Here is a 23011-nt window from a genome sequence, read left to right as displayed (position 1 = left end):
ACCAGGATTAGAAATCCACATTATTTTACATGATGAAATAAAATTCAGTGGAGGAAAGTGTAACATGCTTTATTGCCAAATGGGGAAAAAGTTCAAAAGCAGAGATGGGGAGCGCTGACCATGCAGCTCTGCAGAGAAGGGCTAACAAGTCTAGCCTTGAGGCTCACAAGTGCAGCTGAACAGAAGTTATTTCTGAAGGCTGTGAAATCTCTGTCATTTAAAGTTTTTAGAAGCAGATAGGGCCAAAATCTTTTGGTGATGGCTCAGGTATGATTAATCTGCTTTACCACTTCGGGAGTTGACTTTGGTTGTGCCTTTTTTGTTGTGCCTTTTGGGGGTTTTTGTTGTTTGTTGTGGTGACTGAGTTTTTGCACAGCCTTTTAGAATTTCTGTGATGTAAGGATGTTCTGGGCATTTAAAATTGCTGTCAGATGTGAATACCTTCAAATGCTGTAGCTGTCATGCCTGCAACTACCATTCTCAAACTTTGTCTTTTGGTACCCCTATAAAGGAAATAGCAATATTTCCTTTATATAAAACTTCCTTGCTTCAGAAAATTATTTCATAAGTGTTTCTTTTGCTGATGGATGAGGAAGTTGTTTTCTCTCACTTCCATGGACATTTGTCCCATAATTTGTGCTGGTTTTTATAGGTCTGCAGTAACAGAGATTTCATTACCGTATGTCTGTGCAAGTATCTGTACCGGCATGGAGAAGGGGGTGGCTGGCTCTGTAGTGGGAGCCAGCAGGTAGTAAAAGGAGGGCAACAGTATTACTGAAAGGGGTCTGAGCAGAAATGTGTTGTGAAGACAAACCCTTGACTGTTTGAGAAGCAGCAGTATACATGATGATGTGTATAACCTTGTAAATAAACCTGAAGAAATCAATGCTTTTCTTTGGAGCAGAGTATGAACATTGCACAGTAAATAATGCATCACACTACACATTGAGAAAAGATGTGAAAAATGAGTATTTGAAGGGATGTTCATTAAGTGTGCACCACCTCTCTGGCTCACTGCATGAGGCAGGTGTTCCCTTGAAGTGGTCTGTAATTAAAGACTACATCAGTAACACAGATGAAGGAGAGGCTTGTCTGCCTCATCATTTCTCAACTTTGGAACATTAATGACATCCTTTGAATATTGTATATCAGTGTGTCTCTCCCAGTTCCGCCTTAATTAATTTCCTGAGAGGTGAAACACAGTGTCAAAGTGTTTCAAGTATTATTTTCAACAAAGAACAAGTATTTTAGAAAATGTTGTTTCAGGAATTAAAAACTCCTTATTTTTTACATACCCGTTTTAAACTGAGAGATGATTAAGGGATTCAGAGGGAGAAAAACATCATTTGCTCTTACGTACTTGTACAATTCCAGTTCATCTATACTTTCTCTTTAATGATATTAAAGGAGGCTATGAGAAGAGAAAACAGCATTGTTTAAATCTGTTCTAATGAAGAGAACACAAAATGTAGTTTTTAAAGATAAAACTTCTGTTTTTCAATGCATACAGAATAGGTGACTGCATAGTGAAGTACTGAATGAAAATTTTTGCTTTGGGGGGATATGAACTGATCCACATTCTACTGTGAATTCCAGCATCAAGATTTGAATGTAAATTATTTTTTTTTTCTCCTTGGGCAGTTTGACATGCTGCAGACGTGTGTGTCTATTTTTGTTACCTTTTCCTAATACTTTTAACTCTTGCTTTTCTTTCCTTGTGCATCCACCCCAGATCGCATTCAATTAGGTAAGACACATTACTCTCCATGAACACTGCCTCTGTATTTGACAAGATTTGTTTTATGGGCTGTAATGCAGTAACCTCTTTCCTTTCAGCATCATTATATGCTACTTAAACTCTTATGCCTCATTCTTACAGCATGGTGAATGTAACAAGAAAAGGATTGGACTAAGTTTTTGCCTTGAGTAGATTAAATTCAAATAATGGACACATTCAAAAGACGTTGGTCTTGAGAAAACCTGCTTATATGTAATCCCATTCTCTCAACCATATTCTTTCTGTCAGAGGTTTAACATGAACAACAAACAGTAAAAAGTTCTATTCAGCTGAGTTTTGTAAAGATTTTATGAAGTATTTAATCACCTCATCTTCAATAGAGCAAAAGTATCTTGGTCATGATTCTTTAAAGGTCTTGAGTCTTGGGGAAATTTCCGAGTTCTGAAGATGATAAAGGAGTTCTTTATAATTAGAGTTTGAGTTTATTAATTCTGTAAAGCACTTGAATATATGATTTTAAAAAATGTTAGAAAACAATTTTATGTGTTCTCAAAGATTCTCTAAGCAGTCTGGCTTTAGGTCAGATCACCCTGAGGAGAGGCTGAACAGCCCTGAAGGCCTTGCCACTCCCTCTGGCCTTCAGTGTATCTTCAGTGCACTGAAAAGCTCAAGAGTATTTCTTCCATTCAGCTAAGTTATCCTAACAAGGACTCTAATTCATGAGTAAATTACAAAGTACAGCATAGACTGACCTTCTAAACTCACTCTGACATGAAACTAAAATGTAATAAGTGACAGATTCCTCTGTCATGAAGGATCCCTGTTCTCTGCAATGATCACTATCACAATCATGCATGTCTTTAAAGAAAGCTTAATATTTTAGGCTTGTACTAAAAGAAGATTTTTGCACTGTTTCTATAACTTGCATTATTATCTCTTTAGATAAATTAAATATGAACTCAAAAAACGAGCATTTAGTATGTTGATTGTCTTTCATGTGCCATCTCTTAGCTGTGTGAATTTAATCTTCTGGTTTAAACCTTTATATTTGGAATGTTTTGCTATTAAAAGAGGAGCAGTCTATGCTGAAATACTTCTAAACTCTATTTGTGCCTATTTGTTGTGGGTTGCAAAATAAAGTGGCAAGGATGCTTGTTTAATTTAATGAAGACTCTTAAAGATTTGCTGCACTTGTGAAATGTTTGGGCTAATCTTTCATAAGTCTTTAAAATTATGTGAAAAATCGAACATGAAACATCAGCATTGTCTGCTGTCAGTTCTTGTCCATCTGATCTTAAAAGAAGCCTTAAAATATATACAACAGCAAACAGTTTGTATTAGAGCTCACTATTCCACCTGCTTGCCAAATAGCTCTTCTCTCCTTTCCCCACCCCCATTTGTGAATCTTTAATCTGGAAAAACAAATCTGTATGTAGACTCAGAGCTGCTCTGATTTTGTGTCGTTTATAACAAACACGTGTGCTGTTTGTATGAGAGCTTTCGTTTTTTAATGCTATAATCATGCTTTGCTTGCAGCCAAGTGCTGGTGATGCTTACAGTAAAGCTCTCCCTGTTCTCAGTCAGACCAGGCTGCAGCTGTCAGTCAACACTGAAAGCAATGCAGGGGTTTTTGGAAAAAGACACACTCTTGCATCACACACTTTACCTAAACTGCTCAGATCTAAATGTGCTTATGGAAAGTTCTTAAGCTTCAAGTAAAGATTCTTATTTTTGACCAGGCATGATGTTTCCCAGCAGCAGGGAACAGGTGATGCTGTGGGAACAGAGTTGGTGTCTCAAATGGGCGAATTTGGCTCATGTAAGTCAAGCAGTCAGCGTGGGTGGCATCTAGAGGTCTAAAGGTGTGCAGCATGATTTGGGGATCTTTGAGTAATGCAGAGGCACCATCCTCTGCTTACAACTTTCCAATACTCCTGCTGCTGGGAAGTCTGAGGAGGGAAATGTCAAAAAGAGAGCTTGATGAGAGCTGTGGAAAATAGCTCCATACCTTTGGTAAAGTTGAGGAGTGAAAGAGGAAGTGAAATGTCCTGGAGAGGTGCAGATATGTGAGAGTGCTGCCTCTCTGGCTGAAGAAACCTCTTTTCTTCAGCCTTTTTCTGGCTGAAGAAACCTCTTTACTTGTTTAGGCAAGCAGCTGTGCAGGAACCTTTTGAGATTGGGAGTCAGCTGAACCAGCTCTGCTGGTGTGCACAAACCTGGGGTGCAAATCCCTCCTGCCCAACACAGAGCTCGTCCTCTGTCACTGCGGGACATGGAGGTGGCTCTCTGTGCCCTTTCATGTGTCTCTGTAGATAGCCAGGGCCTGCACCATTTAAATGGATTTTGCCAGGAGCTGTTTTGCATCATTCTTTTGAGCCCCACTGCTGGTCAGTTGACATGAGAATGTGGCAGTAAGATCTTTAGTGCTGAGAGTTTGGCAAGCCCCTGCCATCAGAAGAGGAAGAGTACCAGCTGTCTTGACTATATGTATATGTACATTTAAAGCGAAGTTAAAAAAATACATTATAATCATATTGGAAATGAGATTTTACAGCATTTTTTTTTCTTATGTTTTTCTTTCATCCCACAGCTACTCTATTCGCCATTCCATAAGCATGCCTGCAATGAGGTAATGTGCTACCCACATTCTATTTGCTATGGTGATGTTCAACAGAGTAATGAGGGGGGATTTGCATACTTTGATCCTGATCCTGCAGTTTTTAGTTGGATGAAAAGTCTCACTTCAATCAATTAATGTTATTCATGTAGATGAGTGCTGCAGGACAGGCTAGCTGTGGTTTTGTTGTTTGTTTTTTTTTTTCATTTTAATTGTATTAACTGCTTAATCTGTTCTACAAGCCTTTGAGTAAATGAAGCAGTTCTGAGATGTATTTGGGTAGGTGATTGTTATCAGGTTTGTATTACTGAATCTGAAATTCAGTTGTTTTGCTGTCTCTAGAACATCATCCAAAGCCCATTAACGTCAGAGATGCTTTCCACTCCAACAGGCTTTGGATCATGCTCCTATGGAGGGATTTTACATGAGTGCTTTCATATTTTAATGGCTATAATCACACTTTACTTGGCTGCAGCCAAATATTGACGTCTGTTCAAGTAAAGCTCTGCCTGTTTTCAATAAAATTAGTATCCAGCTTTCTTTTTACTCGCTTGGCCTCTAAATACATGACTGTCCCCATTCTGTGCCAAGCATGCATGAAAAACAAACTCACAACTAATTGATGGATGCTAATTCATTCAACTTCAGCAGGTGGGTAGTTTAAGGCAGCATTCACCAATGTGACCTATGGATCACATATAAGTTATAAAACTGAGTTTCTCTCTCCTTCTGACCCTTCTTGCCCTATGAAAAAATCTGTCATCTAAATAACAGAAACTAAATTTGCATTATTTTTTCAACTGGCTTCTGTTTGCCCTTCCCTTAAACTGGGGTCATTTTAATTCAGCCTGATGAGGGATATGATATAAATGTATTTGCAGAGCGAGGAACTGTGCTGCACAACAGGGCCTGAGCTTCAGAGTATTCACTAATAATGAAACACAGTGTATGTTTTAAATGAGCTCTCAGGTGCCAAGCAAGGAGCAGAGAACAAGAAGGTCCCCTTCACTCACTGTACACTTGTCCAAGTCTCCATTGTGTTGGGTGAACGCAGAGGAAAGCTTAGCTTAGTCAGAAAGGCAGCTTAGGAACACAGTCTCTCTCTAAAGTCTTTGTCTTTGAAAACAGCAGTGACAAAATCACAGGGAAGGGTGGGGGGGCAGGGCAGGATTCCTCAATGACATTTGGGACCCACTTCCCATGTGGTTCTAATCTCCTTCCCGACCTTAGGACATTAAACTTGGCATCTTTTTAATAGTGTAGGTTATGAACTTGCTCATCAGCTGAAAAGAATGTTTATTTCTTTGCAGCAACAATACAAATGGATAAAGCCATAGAAAAGCAGCATTACAGGCAGCATTGTCTGGTTGTTCTTCTGAGAACATGACAAATGTATCATAGAGTAGGCAGGCCAGTTGTAATTTGGTTTCAATTACTATGCAGGTTCTACTTTTGAAAATTTGTAGCTAAAAAGTACTCATCCGATTACCATAATTGGATTTGACTGACAGAGCACAAGTAAGTGTTCATAGCCTTGTGCTGCCAGCCAGCCTTCATTCTGTGCTGGCGGTGTTGCCTGGCAAGAACTGATCAAATTGTGGAATTATCCCATGATGTTGGCAACTGACTCTTTTTCCTCCCTTCAACTTTTTTTCTCCTAGAAATTCTCCAACTTTCAAATCGTTTGAGGAGAAGGTTGAAACCACTGTCACAAGCCTTAAGGTAAATATTAGGGGCAGAGTTTGCATTTCTGTGTGTGTTAAAGTGTGACAGCTTAGTTGTCCTTATCATTTGTACAGGAGACTGATTTAGTTTGTTGTTCCATCAAGAATGTCCTTGAGCACTAATGGAAAACGAAGGCAATATGCAAAGCAATTGTTTTCCTTTGCTTTGTTGCTAAGAAATTATTTCTGATGCCTGCCAAAGTAAGCAAGTTGTCTCGGAAATGCCAAAAATAGTGACGGTAAGGAGTGTCTGTTCCCAGTCATAATAATGTGTCATTCAGAAATAGAAAAAGGTAATTCAAACTGCACAGCTCTGAAGACCATTTCCACTCACAGTGATCTGCTTGAGAAGCGTGATCTTATTTTGTTGATTAAGCAAAGGTGTTCTAGAGTATTTGTCATGCCAGCTCAGCCTGTTGTGTTCAGAGTGCTCTTAGATCATCCTTTAAGAAATCTGTAATTAAGCAGGACAATACAGTAAGTTCTGAGTCTGAAATAATCCTCCATATCTCATGAAACCTTCATTGTCTTTATTGACAAACTCACATTTTCTTAAATATTTTCTTTCTGTATTTTTTCTTTTTCTTTTCTTTCCTCATGTGAATGGGGAAGGGTAGCTGGAGTCATGGATCTAGGGTGCAACCAGGGTAGACTGCAGACAAGTAGGAATGTTTCAGCATTGCTCCTCCTTTTTCCTACCTCTGTTCCAAGGCTTGCAAGATTAGGAAGACCAGGGAATGGGGGAGAAATCATGGAGTTACCCTTCAATTCTAGGGTTTTGTTGTGGTCTCAAAAAGTGAAGAACTACCCAGAGAGGCTCCTGAAAAAAAAGAACAGCAGTAGTCTTATCATCTTTCCAACCCCTGTATCAGCTACAAATCTTCAGTGATCCTACAGTGTTCTACAGTTTGCCAAAACTGATGTTCAGGTTTCATAACATTTAGAAGTCAAATTTCAAATTAGATTTTATTTTCTCTTGGAGTCTGGACTTTGGGTTGCACCTTTCTTGGGAGAGTATACTAGTTCATTGTCCCCTGGAAATCAAAAAGGACAAGGGTGCCTCATTCTTCTGAAAATCTGAACTCTGATGAATTAAATGTTTTATTGGACTTTCAAGCTAGGTAAGCTGCTGTGCTAGCTAAAGAAACAGGATTACATAGGATTAACCCTTTGGAAACTTAGAACACAAGGTTCATTTAATTAAAATAATCTTCCTAAGCATTCAGTGGCTGATAGGTTGAAAAAATGTCAGCTTGTCTTTGAGTTCTGCAATTCTAGGATGGAGTAAAAGGTTTTGCCCTGTTTTCAGGTTTGAATCAACTTGGAGCAGGCATATGAGCAAGCAGAGCCACAAAAAAAATGTTCTCCTACCAAGACAACCTAGTCACAACAGCTTTGTCTCTTCATCACTTAGTCTTGATCATTGCCAAATCTTTAGATACAGCTCTATCTTTGTAAGAGAACTTCTTTCTCAAAGATTTAGTCTTACAGATTTTTATTTTTAATACTTTTTACAAATTCAGTGACCTGAAGCATTCTGAAAGTAGATGTGCAAGCACATTGGATATGTTTGATCAATGTATTTTGGTAACTCTTCTCTGCCTTCTACCATGAAAATGCCACTGGCAGTTTTATATTGCAGTGTCTAGGCAGCTACAAGGACCTGAAGGGATTTAGGTCCTTTGGTTACTACATTCCTTCTGCTGTCCAAAATCCCAGCGTGGTTTATGAATTTTGCAAGCAGCTGTGCTGCTATAGCTGGCATGTGGGCCACTCAGCAAATGAACCAGTTCATTTCAGTATCCATCTCTTTTCCAGCCTGCATAGAATTGGAAAAAAAGCAGTGAAACCAGTGTGAGCTACTCAGGTAAACAACCCCATTGGGTTTACTGCTAGGGTCTAGGATCCTGCCTGGGATCTACTTAGGGACTGACTCCTTTAAGCATATGAGACATACCACTGTCAAATCTTATGATGGCAGCCTAGTTTAGATATTGTGGAGTAAAGAAGTTGCTTTATTTGACTGGTTTTATAGCTGTTGTTCTAAGGAACCATCCCTATGCATTCTCTGCCTGAACAGTTCCCTGCTCTCCTTGGCCATGGGGTGGATTGGAAAATGGGATTTGCTTCAGTGTGGACAGAGGATCTTGCTGTTCTCTGTTTGCTTATTTCAGACCAAGGTTGGTGGGACAAGCCACACGGGAGGCAGTTTTGAAGAAGTTCTCAGCTCTACAGCCCATGCTAGTGCTCAGAGCTCCCTTGCTGGCACCCGGCTCCCTGAAAGTGAAGAAGAGCTTCAGTGTTAAACAGCAGGCCCTCCTGAGCCCCACATGCCTCTCTTCAGAGACTTGCCCACACAATGGTTTTCAGCTCTCCCTCACCACACAACTTGTGCAAAAGGTTTTGTCAGCTTTGGAAAATTGCCATCCTGGCCTTGTGTTGGAGAAATGTTTCCTCTCCCTGTTTCTATTTTAGATGGGCCATTTTATCACCAGGTACTTTGTACATCATCAAAACCACATGCAAGTCATTGGCTGTAATGCACTAAATTCTTTGTTAAGTGGCTAAATAGTTTTCAGTTACGTTTAACTTCCCTCTAACAATCTCCCAGTCTCTGTTTCTTATTTATTTTGGTTTACCTTTTTTTCTATCTGTTGGTTTCTGGCTTCCCTCTCAGTGCCACATCAGACAGATGGACCTAGAGCTGTGCAAAGCATTCAGCTGCCAGCAGTAGCCCATACACCAGCTGTCTACCATCCATACCAGGTGCCCTTTGCTCAGGAGTGAGTGTCTGTACATCATCTATTTCCTAACAGAATTAAAATCACTTACTGTCACAAAAAGCTGTTTCTCCTTCGGTGGTACAGTCTGGCATTGCCCTACATCTGTCGGGCAGCAGAGTTAAGGAGGGCAGGAAGAGACACCTGGTTATTCATACACAAACAACCTATCACAGCTGCTGATTTCAGGTAATCATTCTGGCCAGAAAGGTTTCAGTTTCAAAATGTGCACCATTGCTTGCTCTCTTTGGTTTGGTAAGACTTGGCAGTGAATTAATTAGAAAACCAAGTGGAGTGGAGGGAACCTCTAATATTTCTGCCTTTTTATCTTCCCCTCAAAACCAAGGGAAAATATGTTTATGAGCTTCTGTCAAGATACAGCCTTAAGTGAAAGAATACAAACCAAACATTTGGCTTCAGACGTGCCATAGGTTAGAGAGCCCATGCCTTCAGAACTGCTAGCGTAGATCCCATCACCTGACAATGCACAGGATGAGTAAGAACTTCACTTTTGGTGTCAAATTTTGCTGTGCTTCGCTCCAGGATGTTAGTTCCACCAACCGCATTATCCCTGCTCAATCACCAAGAGCCAGATGTCTCTCAGCTTTCATTCAGCATGTATTCTGAGCTGCAATCTTTTCACGTTTTCTAAGGAAAGAGCAGCACATTTGTGACACTATCTTGCTGTGTAGTGAGCACGTGTCAGTCCGCATGTTGCGTTGCTCAGCTCACCACACACTGAGGTGGGCACAGTTATCAGTAAACTGGATGGAAAGGAGCCTGGCTACTTTGAGAATGGAAGCGTTTTTTGAGCATACGCCAAAGCTTCAAATCAGTGTTAGTGAGTTTGACATTACAGACTGCTTAAAATTTTGTGAGAAAATGTGGCTTTAAGTGATTTTTGGTTTTTTCTTGTGTGGCTTTTGTTAGTTTTTACAAAGTTGAAAGTCCTTTTGTAATGTTGTACTGGATATAGGCTAACTTTGGACATTTATATCACATGCCTCTTTAGTGTGATTTTTTAGCATGGAAGCAAACCTAATTGTTTTTCTAGCATTCTTGTGACAATTTTCTAGCTTATTTTACGTGGTTTTGTGCATAAATGTGAATTTATTTAAAATGGAAGATACTGACCACTTAAGTTTGTGTAAATGAAGTTCTTGATATTCTTATTAAAAATAAATTTCTCTCTCTTTTACCCTTTGTGATGTTTTAATTCTGTTTACCAGCAGTACTGAGCAATCTAGCAGAAGGTGTCCCTGCCACTGGCAAGGGATTTGGAACTTGTTGATCTCTAAGGTCCCTTCCCACTCAAACCACTCTGTGATTACTGAGCATGGGGTTCCACGCTGTCCCCTCGGTCCCCTGCAGAATGGGGAAGCCTCCTGCTATGCCACACAAATGGACTGTTCCTGCTTAGGGTAGTGTTTGTGCTGGGTGTGCTTCTACCAAACATCTCTTCAAGGCCACTTTGCTGGTTTGTCAAGAATGTTCTCAATTCTGCCCTTCCATGCATCTGCAGCTTTCTCAGCATTCAATGCAAACTAACGGGCACTATGATTTGTGTGCATCTAGGTGGAATAAAAATGCTGACAAAAGCTCAGTAGGCCCCACTCCATCCCCCTCTGCAGTATGGCAATCTGTTGCCAAGAACCACTAATCAGCTCAGCAAAGTGCAACCTGTTCTTCCAGGCTTGCCACAGGGCATGACTGCTGCCCCAGGGGGTTCCTGAGCAGAGCAGGCACCTCGAATCTCCTCTGAACCAGACCAATTCACTCTGCAGATTCTGAGCTCTGTGCCAGCCATTGAGGCAAGAAGCTCCCAGCAACCCTGCACAGCACTCTGTGCTCCAGGAAAGGCACAAGCCACAGAACACTTGGGGAGCTTCAGTCAGGCCCCTGAGGTTTGTGTCAAGAAAGCATTTCCTGAGTCATGGTGCCTGACAATGGGTGTTCAAATACACTACCTATCTTTAAAGGATATGACAACTGAATTTAGTTTTATGCTGCTTCATTAGACATGAGGTGGAAGACAGAGTAGAGAACTCCAAGTCTCTACCAGGTAAGTTTTACAGGTGTAAATTTTGCTTATTTGGCAATCATGGCATTGTCCTCCTCCCCAGCTGCACGCAATGCAGTTGGGTGTGCACTGGCCTCATTATGGCCTTTACCACCACTGCAGCTTTACTTCACAATCACTCTGTACTTCTACATTAGTGTCTACTTCTGCCAGAAACTCATTTATGGCAGAACTGCTACCAGCGTGCCACAGCCTGGAGAAGGGTGCCAGTTCTACATAGATGTACAGACTTCTGCATTAGATTGCACAAACTCCAAGGGTCCCTCCCAACTTCAGGTATTCTGTGATTATTAATTACCTGTGAAGGAGTCTGTAAAACTGCCAGTCTGAGGTGAGGGGGAGTGAGGAATATACACATGGAAATACTGGTGCCATTCCCTGATACAACACATGAACAGGGGAAAAGTTGTATGAAACAAAGAAAAATATAATTAATGAGATTACCAGTTTTAGGCACCATCACTTAAGGCTGATGCACTCCAAAGAAATCTCATGTCTAAGCTCAGTCAAGAGCTTCTAAAGACACATGCTCATTAGTCTCGTTTCTGTGTAGCACAGAGTGGATATTAACCCATTTTGAAGGTACTTAAATCCATACATACTTAGAAATTCACAGAACAAGACCACTTGCCCCACACAGTGCATTACATGACCAGATTAGATTGCAATCAGCTAATTTTTAAATGTACATGGACTTCCCCAGTGGAGAATCTATTTGTAACTGAGATTGCATTAATCAGAGGCTGATTAAAAAGAAGGAGAACCCCAAATATACAAATATACCAATTCTTTGTTCCCTGACACAACCTCTGATCTGGAAGGCAACTACATTACCTGCTCCCCTCTAAGTGGTCCTGGGATTCTCAGCAGTGAATGCACAGGAAAAAAAATCTGCTAGCAGAAACAGTGATGTTAGAAGAGAAAAAATAATGACCAGAATATAAACCAAAGTATTTATTATGGCTACAGCATTTAGGAACACCTCAGGAATGTGGATGAGATGTGGCAGCTATTCTTTTTTTCCTTTCTATGTAAATCAGAGATACAAGCTGGAGTATTTCTGGGTGAACAAACTTCCCTGCAAAACAAAAGAAAGGGAAGGTTAATGAAAAATGCTCTCATTTTGCCACATGTGAAAGACTGGAATTGGAACAATAGCAGAGATGTCACTTTAGGCTCAGAATAAATGTCAAATTACTCTTTTAAGAAAGTGAATGCTCCCAGTTCAATCCAACTATGGAGTAAGTGTAGCTACACCCCTTCTTCACAAAAAGCTTGTATTTTGTGCTCTATTAAGACATTTAAGAGCTGAAAAAGGGATGCACCCTGACCAAGATAATCTATCCTATGTATCGTGCTACAGGAAACCACTCCAGTTCCAGGTGCACTTCGGGTACATGCTGCAGGCTCTACTCACACACCAGCCCAATTCAAGTTGTTAAATTCTGGTAGGGGAGCAAAGACATTTGTTAGAAAATAGAGCATTATCAGCTTCATTCACGTTGTCCATTTTTTTTCCTTTGTTATCAAGTCTTACAGAGAGATTATTATTTCCCTGGGGAATCACCAAAGTATAAATGGGACTTGTCAGGGACTCTGTTGGGTGACTGCTGGTTCTCCTATCCCTGGAGTTTATCTTTAGTTTTTTTCCCAGGACAGGATGTGTTACTTACAGTCCTCCTCTGGCGTTCAACTATTTTGCCAAAATGATAAAGATTATTATTTTACCTATCTCTGCTTTAAACTACCAGTATATTCAGCAAAGGATGAAAAGCAGTGGATAGAATAAAAAGTAACACAGTTGGAACTTAAATCATTTCTCTGAGGTGGTTCTCACAGGAACCTTGGGCTGGTCACTCAGCTCACTTAGGGATGACAAATCCTACTTCACTAAACACTGACAGAGTACCAACAAACTGCTGTCAGAGCATGGCTGAACACTGAAGACTCCTTTATGAATACTCTGATGTTTCAGGGAGATCCTTACATACATGCAAGTGTAATGAAAGCTGAGCCTCTCTCTAAGGTGAAAAGTGATGTAAAAGAATTTGGCATAAACTAAATTCAGGTTTAATACCTACAGATGAATGTCAGGTATGTTCACAATGCATCAAGTTTCTCCAGGAATATTAGGGGACTTGAGCAATGAGTAAAATAACTAGTTCTCACTTGCTCTGAATGTCTGTCAGGAAAAAAAAGGGAATTTATATATTTCATTTATGAAAGAGGAAGAAAAAAAGCCCAAATGTCTTACCAGCAGTTGAATCAAAAAAATCCTGCAGTCTGCCAGGTGTCTTTTCCAACTCTTCATACTCAAATGCTTGCAGTATCATCTCACACTGATCCAACTGCTTTACAAACTTGGCCTCTGCAGTAGACTGGTTTTCATATTCCTGAAAAGATTCGCAGTTGTAAGAAAATAATTCTGTTACTCTGAAACAGAACACTAAAATCTCTTTATATATCTAGAACCTTCTTCATTAGTACAAGCCAATCCAGAAATATTCAGCACAATTATGTCCTCCTCTTTGTTTTTACAAACACACAGTGGTCAGCAAAACACTTAAAATATGTGCCAATTTTATATTAAATGCAGTGGGATGTAAAATACAGCCTTTTGCATAATATAAAACTCTTAATACACCAATTGTTTTGGGTGAATCAGGGATGATATGGAGGCAACTCTGCATGACACACAAGTTAAAAAATAGGTTTGATTTAACTGTATTTTACGTAGAAAGATAATTTCAGGCCTGGCTAAGGCTATTAATTACCACAGTGTGTGCTATGCACTGTCACCACCTATTTTTAAGACCTATTTTGCACTTTTCTCACCACTTACTGTTTCTATATGGAGTTGTTCTTTATATTTCTCCTGACATTCCTGCCTAATCTTTTTGCTCTAATCTGTCTGAGCTGCTTATGTCCTTATGTCTCTCCTAGGAGATAGGGAGTGGTTAAGGGGTTTCCTCCCCTTCAGAATTTAAGTCCTTTAATCTCTCTGCTATCTTTTCCCTCTCTACAATCATCATCAGTATGTATTTATGAGTGATTCACATTTCTACTCAACTTGAACAATTTTGCTGTCATTTGCTTCCAGTGATGGCTGCAGACAGGTTTGGCATTGCATTTTCTCTTTTCCAAATCTACTGCATTTTATGAGATGCCTCATGAGCAGGTCTTCCTGACTCTCCTGATTTCCAAAACCAAAGGAGAAAGGGCTTTTCTTCTGTACAGGTTACCTTGATGCCACTGCCAGGTCTGACCCTATTCATCATCCCCACCACCATTAATCACACCCAAGTGCACGCTGGGACCATCTAAGCTCCCAGGTCCACAGCACCTGTGGATCACAGCACTTCCACAGAGCAGCATGAGTGCAGGAAGAGGTTTGCCTTCTGACCACAGAACCTGGCAATCCTTTCTGCATCTTATGACAACAACTGTGGTGTGAGTGTCATTCACAGTGGAAAGACCCTGGCTTTGTAATTCCAGCACACTGATGCTCAGTGTGACAGTCATTTCCTTGTCTTGCACACTATTCATAGCCTGTTCTTAGGCTTATTACTTTACCTTTGAAGTCAGAAATCCAGATTTCAATAGCCATAATTGATTGGTTTACTATTCTATATAGATTTCAATGGTATTTTGAATTTTCAGTTACATCTTCATCATTATTTTAATAATAAATTTCATTTCAGTGTTTTTATCTTATTTTTCCCTTTTCAACCTGAGCTTTCCCTCATTTTTAAATTGTTTAAGTACTACTAATTTTCTTAAACCTATTTATTTCTACTCTATTTTTTATAATCTCTTTTGCGGGGGGGAGGGTCCCTCAAAGACAACAAACTCTTGGCAGCATTACAAAGGAGAACTTCAAGAAAAGAAGAAGTAGGGCTGTTCACCTGTAAAAGTCACTTTCACCTCCAACAATCAGGTGGGAGTATCAATCTGCTGCCAGCCTCTGTGCTATACACCCGATGTTATTCACACCTCAGCTCACACTGTCCTCAGGAAACATCAGCTATTACATGTGCAACTGTGCACAGTGCTGAAACAAACATCTACTGTTTCCTCCCCACAGGTGGCTAAGACTCCGAAATAACAGTGTACTTTGGAAAAACCCTAACTGTACTTTGGAAAAACACTCCAACACCACAGGCCATCTTTTAAAAATCATTCCCATGCTTTTGCACTTGAGAATAAAAAAGCAACACAGAGCTGAAACGTGCTGACTCATTTACTTTACTGTTTTTTCAAACATATTTGGGATTAAGTTTTAAAGTGAAGATATGTCTAAGGCATCTTTCTGCTGCCTCTCCCCTACGTGACAGTCACCAGGTACCCACCAAAACCACACAGAGCAGCAGTCCTTGTAAAGCTAAAAGCGAAGAGAGACAGAGACAAGGGCAGGGCAGAGCAGGAAGGACTTGCTAAGAGTGTGAAGAAATCTTGTATTGTTCAGCACTGTTCAGCTCTGGTCCATGACCACCTTCACTCACCAAAGAAAAATCATAGGGAAATGTCTCTGGCTAGCTGAGAGCAGAGCAGCACACCAAGTTATCAGAGGCTTATTTTCTTTATCTCTTTTTTTTTCTTCTTCAAGAGCAACTAGTTGTTCCACTTAACACTAGAGGGACTACATGTGAATAGTGGACTTTCAGGGTACTCTCTCTGCCAGGTGGGTTGCACTCATGCTAATGAATTGCAGACACGGTGCCAATAAATAATCCCGAAGGTAAAAACAAAGACCAAATTATCAAAAGTGTGCACATTTTAAATTATGGTTAATGAGAATGATGAAAAGCTAACATGCTAAAGAACTGACTCCATACTGAACAAGCTCTTACAATGTCACTGGAGAAGACTGAGACCAGCAAAGAAAAACACCCAATTACACAGAACTAACCTTATCTATCAAAAACTCATTTTCCTCAATTATAACAGTTTCTCAAGGGAGAAGGAACCAGTACTCCCTAAAAAAATACACACATATTATTTCCTGTATCTGATGATGTTGGTTAACCCTCCTTACCTTAAAATATAGCTCTGAGTGCCCATTCCCACTGCCTGTTCAACCAACTACCCAACTACAACAGGGAAAAAAACCCAAAAACAACCCTAAACCTAAAACAAAACCACAAACAGGGTGTTGTAGCAAAAGGCAGAAACTGGATGCCAATATTTGGAATTTAAATTCTCTCTAAGTAGAAAAGAATATGAATGTAAGATACAGATTCCGAGCATACAGTCCAAGAAATACAGAATGCTTGGACAAGAGGTTGTGGATTCAATTTCCCCCATGTGACTGTATGTCAGGAGGAGATAAAGCACAGTAATTATAAACTTGAATTGTGTGGAAATAATCTAATCATCCCTCATTTGCAAGTATAAAAGATCTTATCATTTAACAGCATGGGTTTGCATAAAAATGGTTAAATCACCTTCAAACACAAAAGATACTTTCTAATACAAACTTTTAAAGAATCCAAGACCAGAAATCTCCGGTGTTTGTAGAAAAGTGCATTTTTTTGGGTCACATTTAAGTTTAAACATTAGTTTACTCAATAATTTTAAGTTACTACTAAGTATCTTTGTCTAATGGACTTTATTAGAAAGAAATGAAAGCCACAGATATTACTTGCATAAAAAGCAGAAGATAAACCACAGCACCATCACCCACCATTATTTTTTTCCTGTATTAAAAGCTGCATTTGGCAGCACAAATGCAAGTGATAATGTAATAAAAATAATATATAACTTATACTCATAGGGCTGGTTGTAGAGGACAAACCTTTCCTTTAGCTGTACAAACCAAACCCTGGACAGGTTGATCGGGAACTCAGAGAGGCTAGGGGCAGAAGATGGAAATTTCATCAAAGTCCAGGCCTTCTGTTTGAAAATGATCCAAAACTGACCTTGACTCATACTGTTAGGCTTTATCTTCTAAGCAAATAAATCTCAGTTTCTTGAGGTCAAAATAAGAGATGGCACAATTTCACAGGTAAATGGGAAGAAGGGAATGAGTCACCCTGAATTTTAACATAGGATTAAAAGAATGCAAACTTACTTCCCAGAGTTCATAGATTTCTTTTCTGAGGTCCTCTGATAAAAGGTGGGTCAGCTGTTGCATAGCTGTCTGAAAAAAAGAAGCCATTTCCATTTATGTGTTTTCTGAGCAACGTTTGTATCAATAATTTTCTGAATAATTATCTAGTTGTTACCAAGGTAGCAGAAACATTCACTACACAGCAAATTACTGTACTGTTTTGGCATGGCAATGTTTGGCTACAGCTCTGGCCAAGACCAAGGTGGTAGCACCTCTGGGATAACATTTAATGGGAGGGGAAAGCCCTGTGCAACTTCACCCAGGAGGAGGAGTGAGAAGTGAGAGGAAGAACTCTGCAGATACCAGGGTTAGAGAAGGAGGAGAGGGAAAAGGTGCTTTAGATGCCACAGATTCCCCTGCAGCCTGTGAGGAAGATGATGGTGAGGCAGCTGTGCAGCCCTACAGAGGAGCAGAGATCCACCTGCAGCCCCTGGAGGACCATGGTGGAGCCAATATCCACCTGGGGCCCATGGAGGATTTGAAGCAGGGGGATGCTCAAAGGAGGCTGTGACCCTGCAGGAAGTCTGCACTGGAGCAGGCCCCCAGCAGAACTTGTGACCCCAGAAATTGTTCTGCATGTTCTTTGTGCTCCCCAGTTGATCAGTCTCATTTCTCTGCCATCTCTACTGTTTGGTCAGTAACATGAAGGGCTGCTTCTAAAACAACCAACATCACAAGCAAGACAAAGGCTTCATGCCATGATTGTTTCTCCACTTCATATACAGGATATAGTGCCACAATATGGTTCCAAATTGCTTGCCACCGCTGAAGCATCAAGGTCTCATTCCTTCTCATCTCTTTCCAGCTCTGGAACTCACCAGATTTCAAGGTTAGGTGGCTAAAATGACTTACCTGTCAAAAAGCCCTACTCCAAACAACAACCTCTCTCCTCCAAAAAAACCCCAAAACTTCTTTTATTAATCAGGTTCATTTTCTGCTGCCTTAGTGCTGGTGAGACTCACTGGTTAAAGTTACTGCACAAGCAGCAAACTCTGGAGGCAGCTCAATGTTGGCTGTAGAGCAAGCAGAAGAAAGGAGAACTCTGCAGTGGAAGCAGAGTATTGATAACTCACCTCAAGCCACCTCCTGAAGTGGCTACTCATGGTCTATTTTTACAACAAAGTATTTCAGTCTCAGACCAAATAGTTAATGCTTTACTCTTCCTCTCACAAAATCCTCACTGACTGAAATGGGAGCAGAAGGAGCTGCAAATACTTAAGAAAATTTCTTAAACATAACTAGGCATCAAAATCTCTTTTCTTGCCTAAATTCAAATGAGACCAAAGTTGAAGGCTGATCCTCAGTGACAAAACAACCTTTAGAGGCTTCCAGTAAAGAGGTTTTCTCTGTTCAGTGTTTTGAAGCTCTTTGAAGAGTGTAACAAACACTCCAGTGATTATTCAACATCCATAAAAGGGGGCCCCTTTAATGCTTGTCTGGTTAAAACTAGGGGCTGGGGGGCCATGACTAACTGTAGGAGTAAGCTCTTTGCTAAGTGGAGATTAAAGATCTAAGGTGCACTTGGCATCTTTGAAGTACTATCTTTACTGACTGTAATTTTGGTGTTTCTTTTTTTTAATATACTTCCTTGTGTGGGTTCTTACACTGAATGAAAAAAGCCTCTAAAGAGTTTCTGAGGCATGACATTGCCCTCTAGCTGTGGCTACAGAAATGGTTTACATTTTCTTCAAATAATGCCACATACCAGAAATAACAAACCAGCAGTTAGGTTGTTTCTGGTTTGTGGCATTATTTGTGCAAGGCCAGCAATAAAGTGACTCTAGGCATGCTCACTCAAAGAATCACAACAGTAACAGAAGAGACACCTGCATCTGAGGTTCTGTGCAGAAGGTTTAAATGAATTCTCTGTCAACCTCATGATCTGGCACCACACACAAGATCTGACATGAACTGTCATCCATCCTACTCAGTGCACCTACTCCCTGCTCCTCACCGCTCGGGAAGGAGGCTGAACATGACTCATTCAGGCTTACCAAAACTGCAGCTAGTTCAGGAATAAACAAAGGTAGAAACAAAGACCAGATTATCAAAAGGTCCAAGGTGAAGATTACTTCCCAGATTCTTCCATAACTTTGTACTTGGTCATGTTACAGGTACAAAAATCTCAATGAGCTGAAAACTCTACTTGGTTGTGGCAGGCTTGTCCAATGCCAATGCCAGTGACTGCTTGGGGTGTTCCTTCACCACCACCAGAACACAAAAACACACAGAATGCTCTGCAGCTGTGGCTTCACACCTTATGTTCATACCTCTTCTCTCCTGTGTTTCTCCTCTTTTGGGATATTATCTGCAGGAGCAATATCTCCAACAATGCATTCAGCCATATCATGAACCAAAGCTAACCGTATGCATCTGACAAGAAGGAGGGACAGAATAATTAGTTTTTCAGCATTTTAAGTTGAAAACTTATCCATAAAGCTAAAAGACTGCAGAATTTATCCCCCTTCATATACTCTAAAGGTTGGTTTGAGCCTTTCTTAAACTTTATATAATTTTTCACTTTTTTGTTAAGGGAATTATTTTCCACCTTGACATGATTTTGATTTTTGATTTCTAGTCTCTACTGCTTGTAAATGTAGACTGAAGTATAAATACACTGTGTACCAGAGCGTAATATTCAAAAGTAATGTACTTAGCTTTAGTATACTTGACTTTTGGAGATGTTGTGGTAATTAACTACATTTCACTTCACATTATTCCTGCAACAGGTAGAAGGTAATCTGATTGGAGCAATCCCAAATTCAGTACATAATCTGTCACTCACAGCTCTGCAGCTATGCCAGTCTGCAGCAGAATAGTCAAAAAAGCCTTCATGTCAGCTCTTAGAGCATTTTCTGCTATCCTAGAGGCTTTCTGTGGCTCCTTACTGCTGCTGAGTGCTCCTCCAGTCTGTCAAAATCGACATAGTCTAAGGCTCTGACACTGCTGTTTGTTGCTTGACATTGTTTTTTAACAAGGGTCTCCAGCCTGTTTATTTACTACTTGAAAGAAGACCAGCTTTGAGCCTCTGCACTAAGGACTTGCCTCAACACTCACAGTTAAGCAACAAAGTTTTTACCCCCTTTCAAATGACCAGGTAAACAGGACCCTGTCCAAAAGATAGAGGGAAAAGAGGGGAAAGGATTTCAAATTCCTTCAGTGTGATTTAAAAGCTCTTACATGGGAGGACAGCTTCTTTAGCCTTTTGTTTGCAGCTCTCCCACAACATTAACAGATGGTCGTGACAAGCAGAGGCAGTCAGTCTCACCTGTCCTTGTTAAGGTTTTTGTCTTCAGTCACCAAAGCCATCATCGCCATCCTGTACATGTGGTCGGAGACGCTCTCTGGCTTCGCCACGTTCCTGTACACCCATCCCGTGCGCGGTACTCTCTGCTCGTGTCACAGAATACAGAATCAGTCAGGCTGGAAAAGGCCGCAGGCATCATCGAGCCCAACTTAGCCAAAAGGCTAAAGGACTGCAGAATTTATCCCCCTTCCTATACTCTAAAGGCTGGTTGCAGATTTTCTTAAACTTTATATAACATTTTTCACTTTTTTGTTAAGAGAATTATTGGGCGGATACGACCGTATCAATGGCACTGCAAAGGTTAAACCCCTCGGTTTTGCAGGCCGCCGTTTCACAGACACCAGCAGAAATTCCGCCCCACCACGGCCTCCATGCTCCGGAGAGCTCTGATACTCGCAGCGAACGCCTGCCCCAAGGCCCAGCCCGGCCCACCAAGGCTGTCCCCGGGCAGGAGCTCGGCCCAGCCGGGACACGGCGGCACCCGCGAGTCCCCGCCGCAGCCGCGGCCCGGCCGGGCCCGCTGCGCTGGCACAACGCGGGCCCGGCTCACGGCGGCCTCCGCCAGCCCCGGCCCCGCTGGCAGCCCGGGCACTGCCGAGGGAACCCGGCCCCAGCCCCCGCGCCTGGCCCTTGCCCTGCGCCCACCTTGAGCTGCCCCAGCAGCCGCAGGAAGGGCAGCAGCCCGACCCCGCCGCCCGCCGCCATCGGCCGCCGGCAGCACGGGCTCGACCGTAGCTCCTCCTCCTCCTCCTGCCAGGACGCGTCCGCAGGGGGGCCCGGGCGCAGGCGTGTGGGGGAACCGCGTCCCCCAAGCTCCGGCTGCTCGGGGTTCATTCACCACAAAAAAGAACGACGCGGGCTGCGACTGCAAAAGAAGCCGGGCTGCTCACGGGCATGAGCGCTGTGGATCGGGAAAGGGAAGGCGGCAGGCGTGTCCTGTCTTCTCTTCCGCTGAGGTCCAGCAGGGAGGAGGAGGGAAAGACAGGAATAGCTCTGTCAAAACGGAGCATCTCGGTGACCTTTGCCGTGATAAAAAAAAAAAAAAAAGAGAAAAAAAGGAGCAGCGCAAACTCATTTCTTGTTCCGAGAAGAATGAATAGTTATCAATAATCATGCTGATAAGTTTTAAATTATTCTGTGGACTCTTGCTGTAAGCACATCCGTCACTTTTATGAGTTGAATAAGATAACACGGCGGCTTACCTGACAATTGGTAGATTTTCAAAATACATTGCATTTCTTTACTACTTTTATCTTTTCAGCTGAAATAGCGGATAGTGGTTTGAACGTGGTGATGAAACAGTGTGTTTCAGGAAAGAACATGTGCAGTTTTGCCAGCTATCAACAGATGGCAGAGTATTTTACTTTCGTTTGTGTAAAAATTTAAACGCCTAAATTAATAATAAAGCCCAGACAACATTTTAGTGATCATTCAAGGCTGTTTTCCCACAATAAAAAACAATAAGGGTCAGGAAAGTTATCCTCTTTACACCTGTGTACACAATCATAGATGCCTTGGGTGTTGCAGTACAGCTTTTCTGGTAGAAATGAATCACACACCTGTTGCAGATTTGTCTTGACAGCTCTTGAAACCATCCATAATAACAATTTCACACTTTGTCCAGGCTGTCTGCCTTCTATGTGAGTAATTTGTTTCATAATGTCCTCTTTGGACCTCCTTTAGAATGAACACCTGAGCGATAATCACGAGGCTGGACTCACAGGCATTGGCCTCAGTGTAATTTTTGTAATAGTTGTCAATTTTGTAGCATTTATATGTACATAATTCCTCTGCATGCACTTTATGTGCTGGTTTTGCATATTGCTTATTGACACTGGTTTTCCACCCTGTCTTTTTTCGACAGTACTTAGAGATACCATTTATGTGATTTTCCAAGTACCTATCAAATGCATCATGTGTAATGTTAAATGGATGGACTCTCAGTAGGCTGGAGGACCCCGGCATAGTACAAATATTAGCTCTGTCAGGATTTTACTCTTCAGTAAGTAGCCTGAAAACAGAAACAAATCAGGTCCATGCAATTTTAAGCAGCTTTTTTATGTAATTCAGAAACTTCAGCAAGGATTAGCAAAGTCTCCCTACAGGATATTAAGGTAGTGCTAAGGTTTAAGTCTCAATCTTTCATCAGTCTCAGCTGGCTTTCTTCTCCATCTTTTGCCAGAACAGATGGCAATTTCAAAAAAGAAATCCCGAATAAGCTGGTTACCGCAGAGTAATTATGATTTATAAGCTGGAGATGGCGCTCTCTGCCCACAGATTTCCGCTTCAACCGCAGTTGCTGCTACCCAATGCCAGACTGAAATTGTGCTTCCATTTCTTTAAGAAATAGCTCTGGGGGAGAGGAGTTGCTTTGCACACTTGGTGCAGTAATGTGAAAATCATCTCCCCAAATGCCAGGTGGCTGGGAGGAGACCCGGTAATTACTCCTATGGTGGATCATAATCAGTTTGGAGTTTATATAACATAGCACCAATGATAACACACCGGCTTTTGAAAATCCTTATGTGTTCTGCCAGCATGGTCACAGTAAACCTTGTATTGGCAAAATATCTTCAGGAAAAGTAATTAATTGATGGGATTCATTCATTACTATCCAGCAGGAAAAAAAAAAGAAAAGAAAATGTTGTGTAGTTCA

General features: G+C 41.2%; 2 protein-coding genes across 3 annotated transcripts in view; one reads left to right on the top strand and one right to left on the bottom strand.

Moving 5' to 3' along the window:
- The window catches only part of TPD52L1 (TPD52 like 1), a 50520-nt gene extending 40463 nt beyond the window's left edge, over positions 1-10057 (top strand). The window contains exons 5-8 of one of the 2 annotated variants that reach the window (XM_054279520.1): positions 1733-1747; positions 4329-4367; positions 6017-6077; positions 8254-10057. In XM_054279520.1, coding sequence (XP_054135495.1) covers positions 1733-1747; positions 4329-4367; positions 6017-6077; positions 8254-8385 — 247 coding nt within the window. In that variant the 3' untranslated portion in view covers positions 8386-10057. The remainder of the gene's footprint in view (positions 1-1732; positions 1748-4328; positions 4368-6016; positions 6078-8253) is intronic. The other variant, XM_054279521.1, reaches the window with a different exon arrangement.
- Positions 10058-11869: 1812 nt separating this feature from the next.
- HDDC2 (HD domain containing 2) lies at positions 11870-21646 on the bottom strand. Its single transcript, XM_054279674.1, has 7 exons — positions 21558-21646; positions 21001-21374; positions 20317-20438; positions 19319-19421; positions 17010-17078; positions 13194-13332; positions 11870-12017 (listed from the first exon to the last, which is right to left on the bottom strand). The coding sequence occupies exons 2-7, from the start codon at positions 21187-21189 to the stop codon at positions 11923-11925; spliced, it is 717 nt and encodes a 238-aa protein (XP_054135649.1). The 5' UTR covers positions 21190-21374; positions 21558-21646; the 3' UTR covers positions 11870-11922.
- Positions 21647-23011: the final 1365 nt, after the last annotated feature.

The sequence above is a fragment of the Melozone crissalis genome, unplaced genomic scaffold, assembly GCF_028551555.1.
Source record: "Melozone crissalis strain CALT ecotype California unplaced genomic scaffold, PUWL_Pcris_2 ptg000027l_1, whole genome shotgun sequence".
In the NCBI taxonomy this organism is placed as follows: domain Eukaryota; kingdom Metazoa; phylum Chordata; class Aves; order Passeriformes; family Passerellidae; genus Melozone; species Melozone crissalis.
This window is presented reverse-complemented; position numbering and strand designations above follow the sequence as displayed.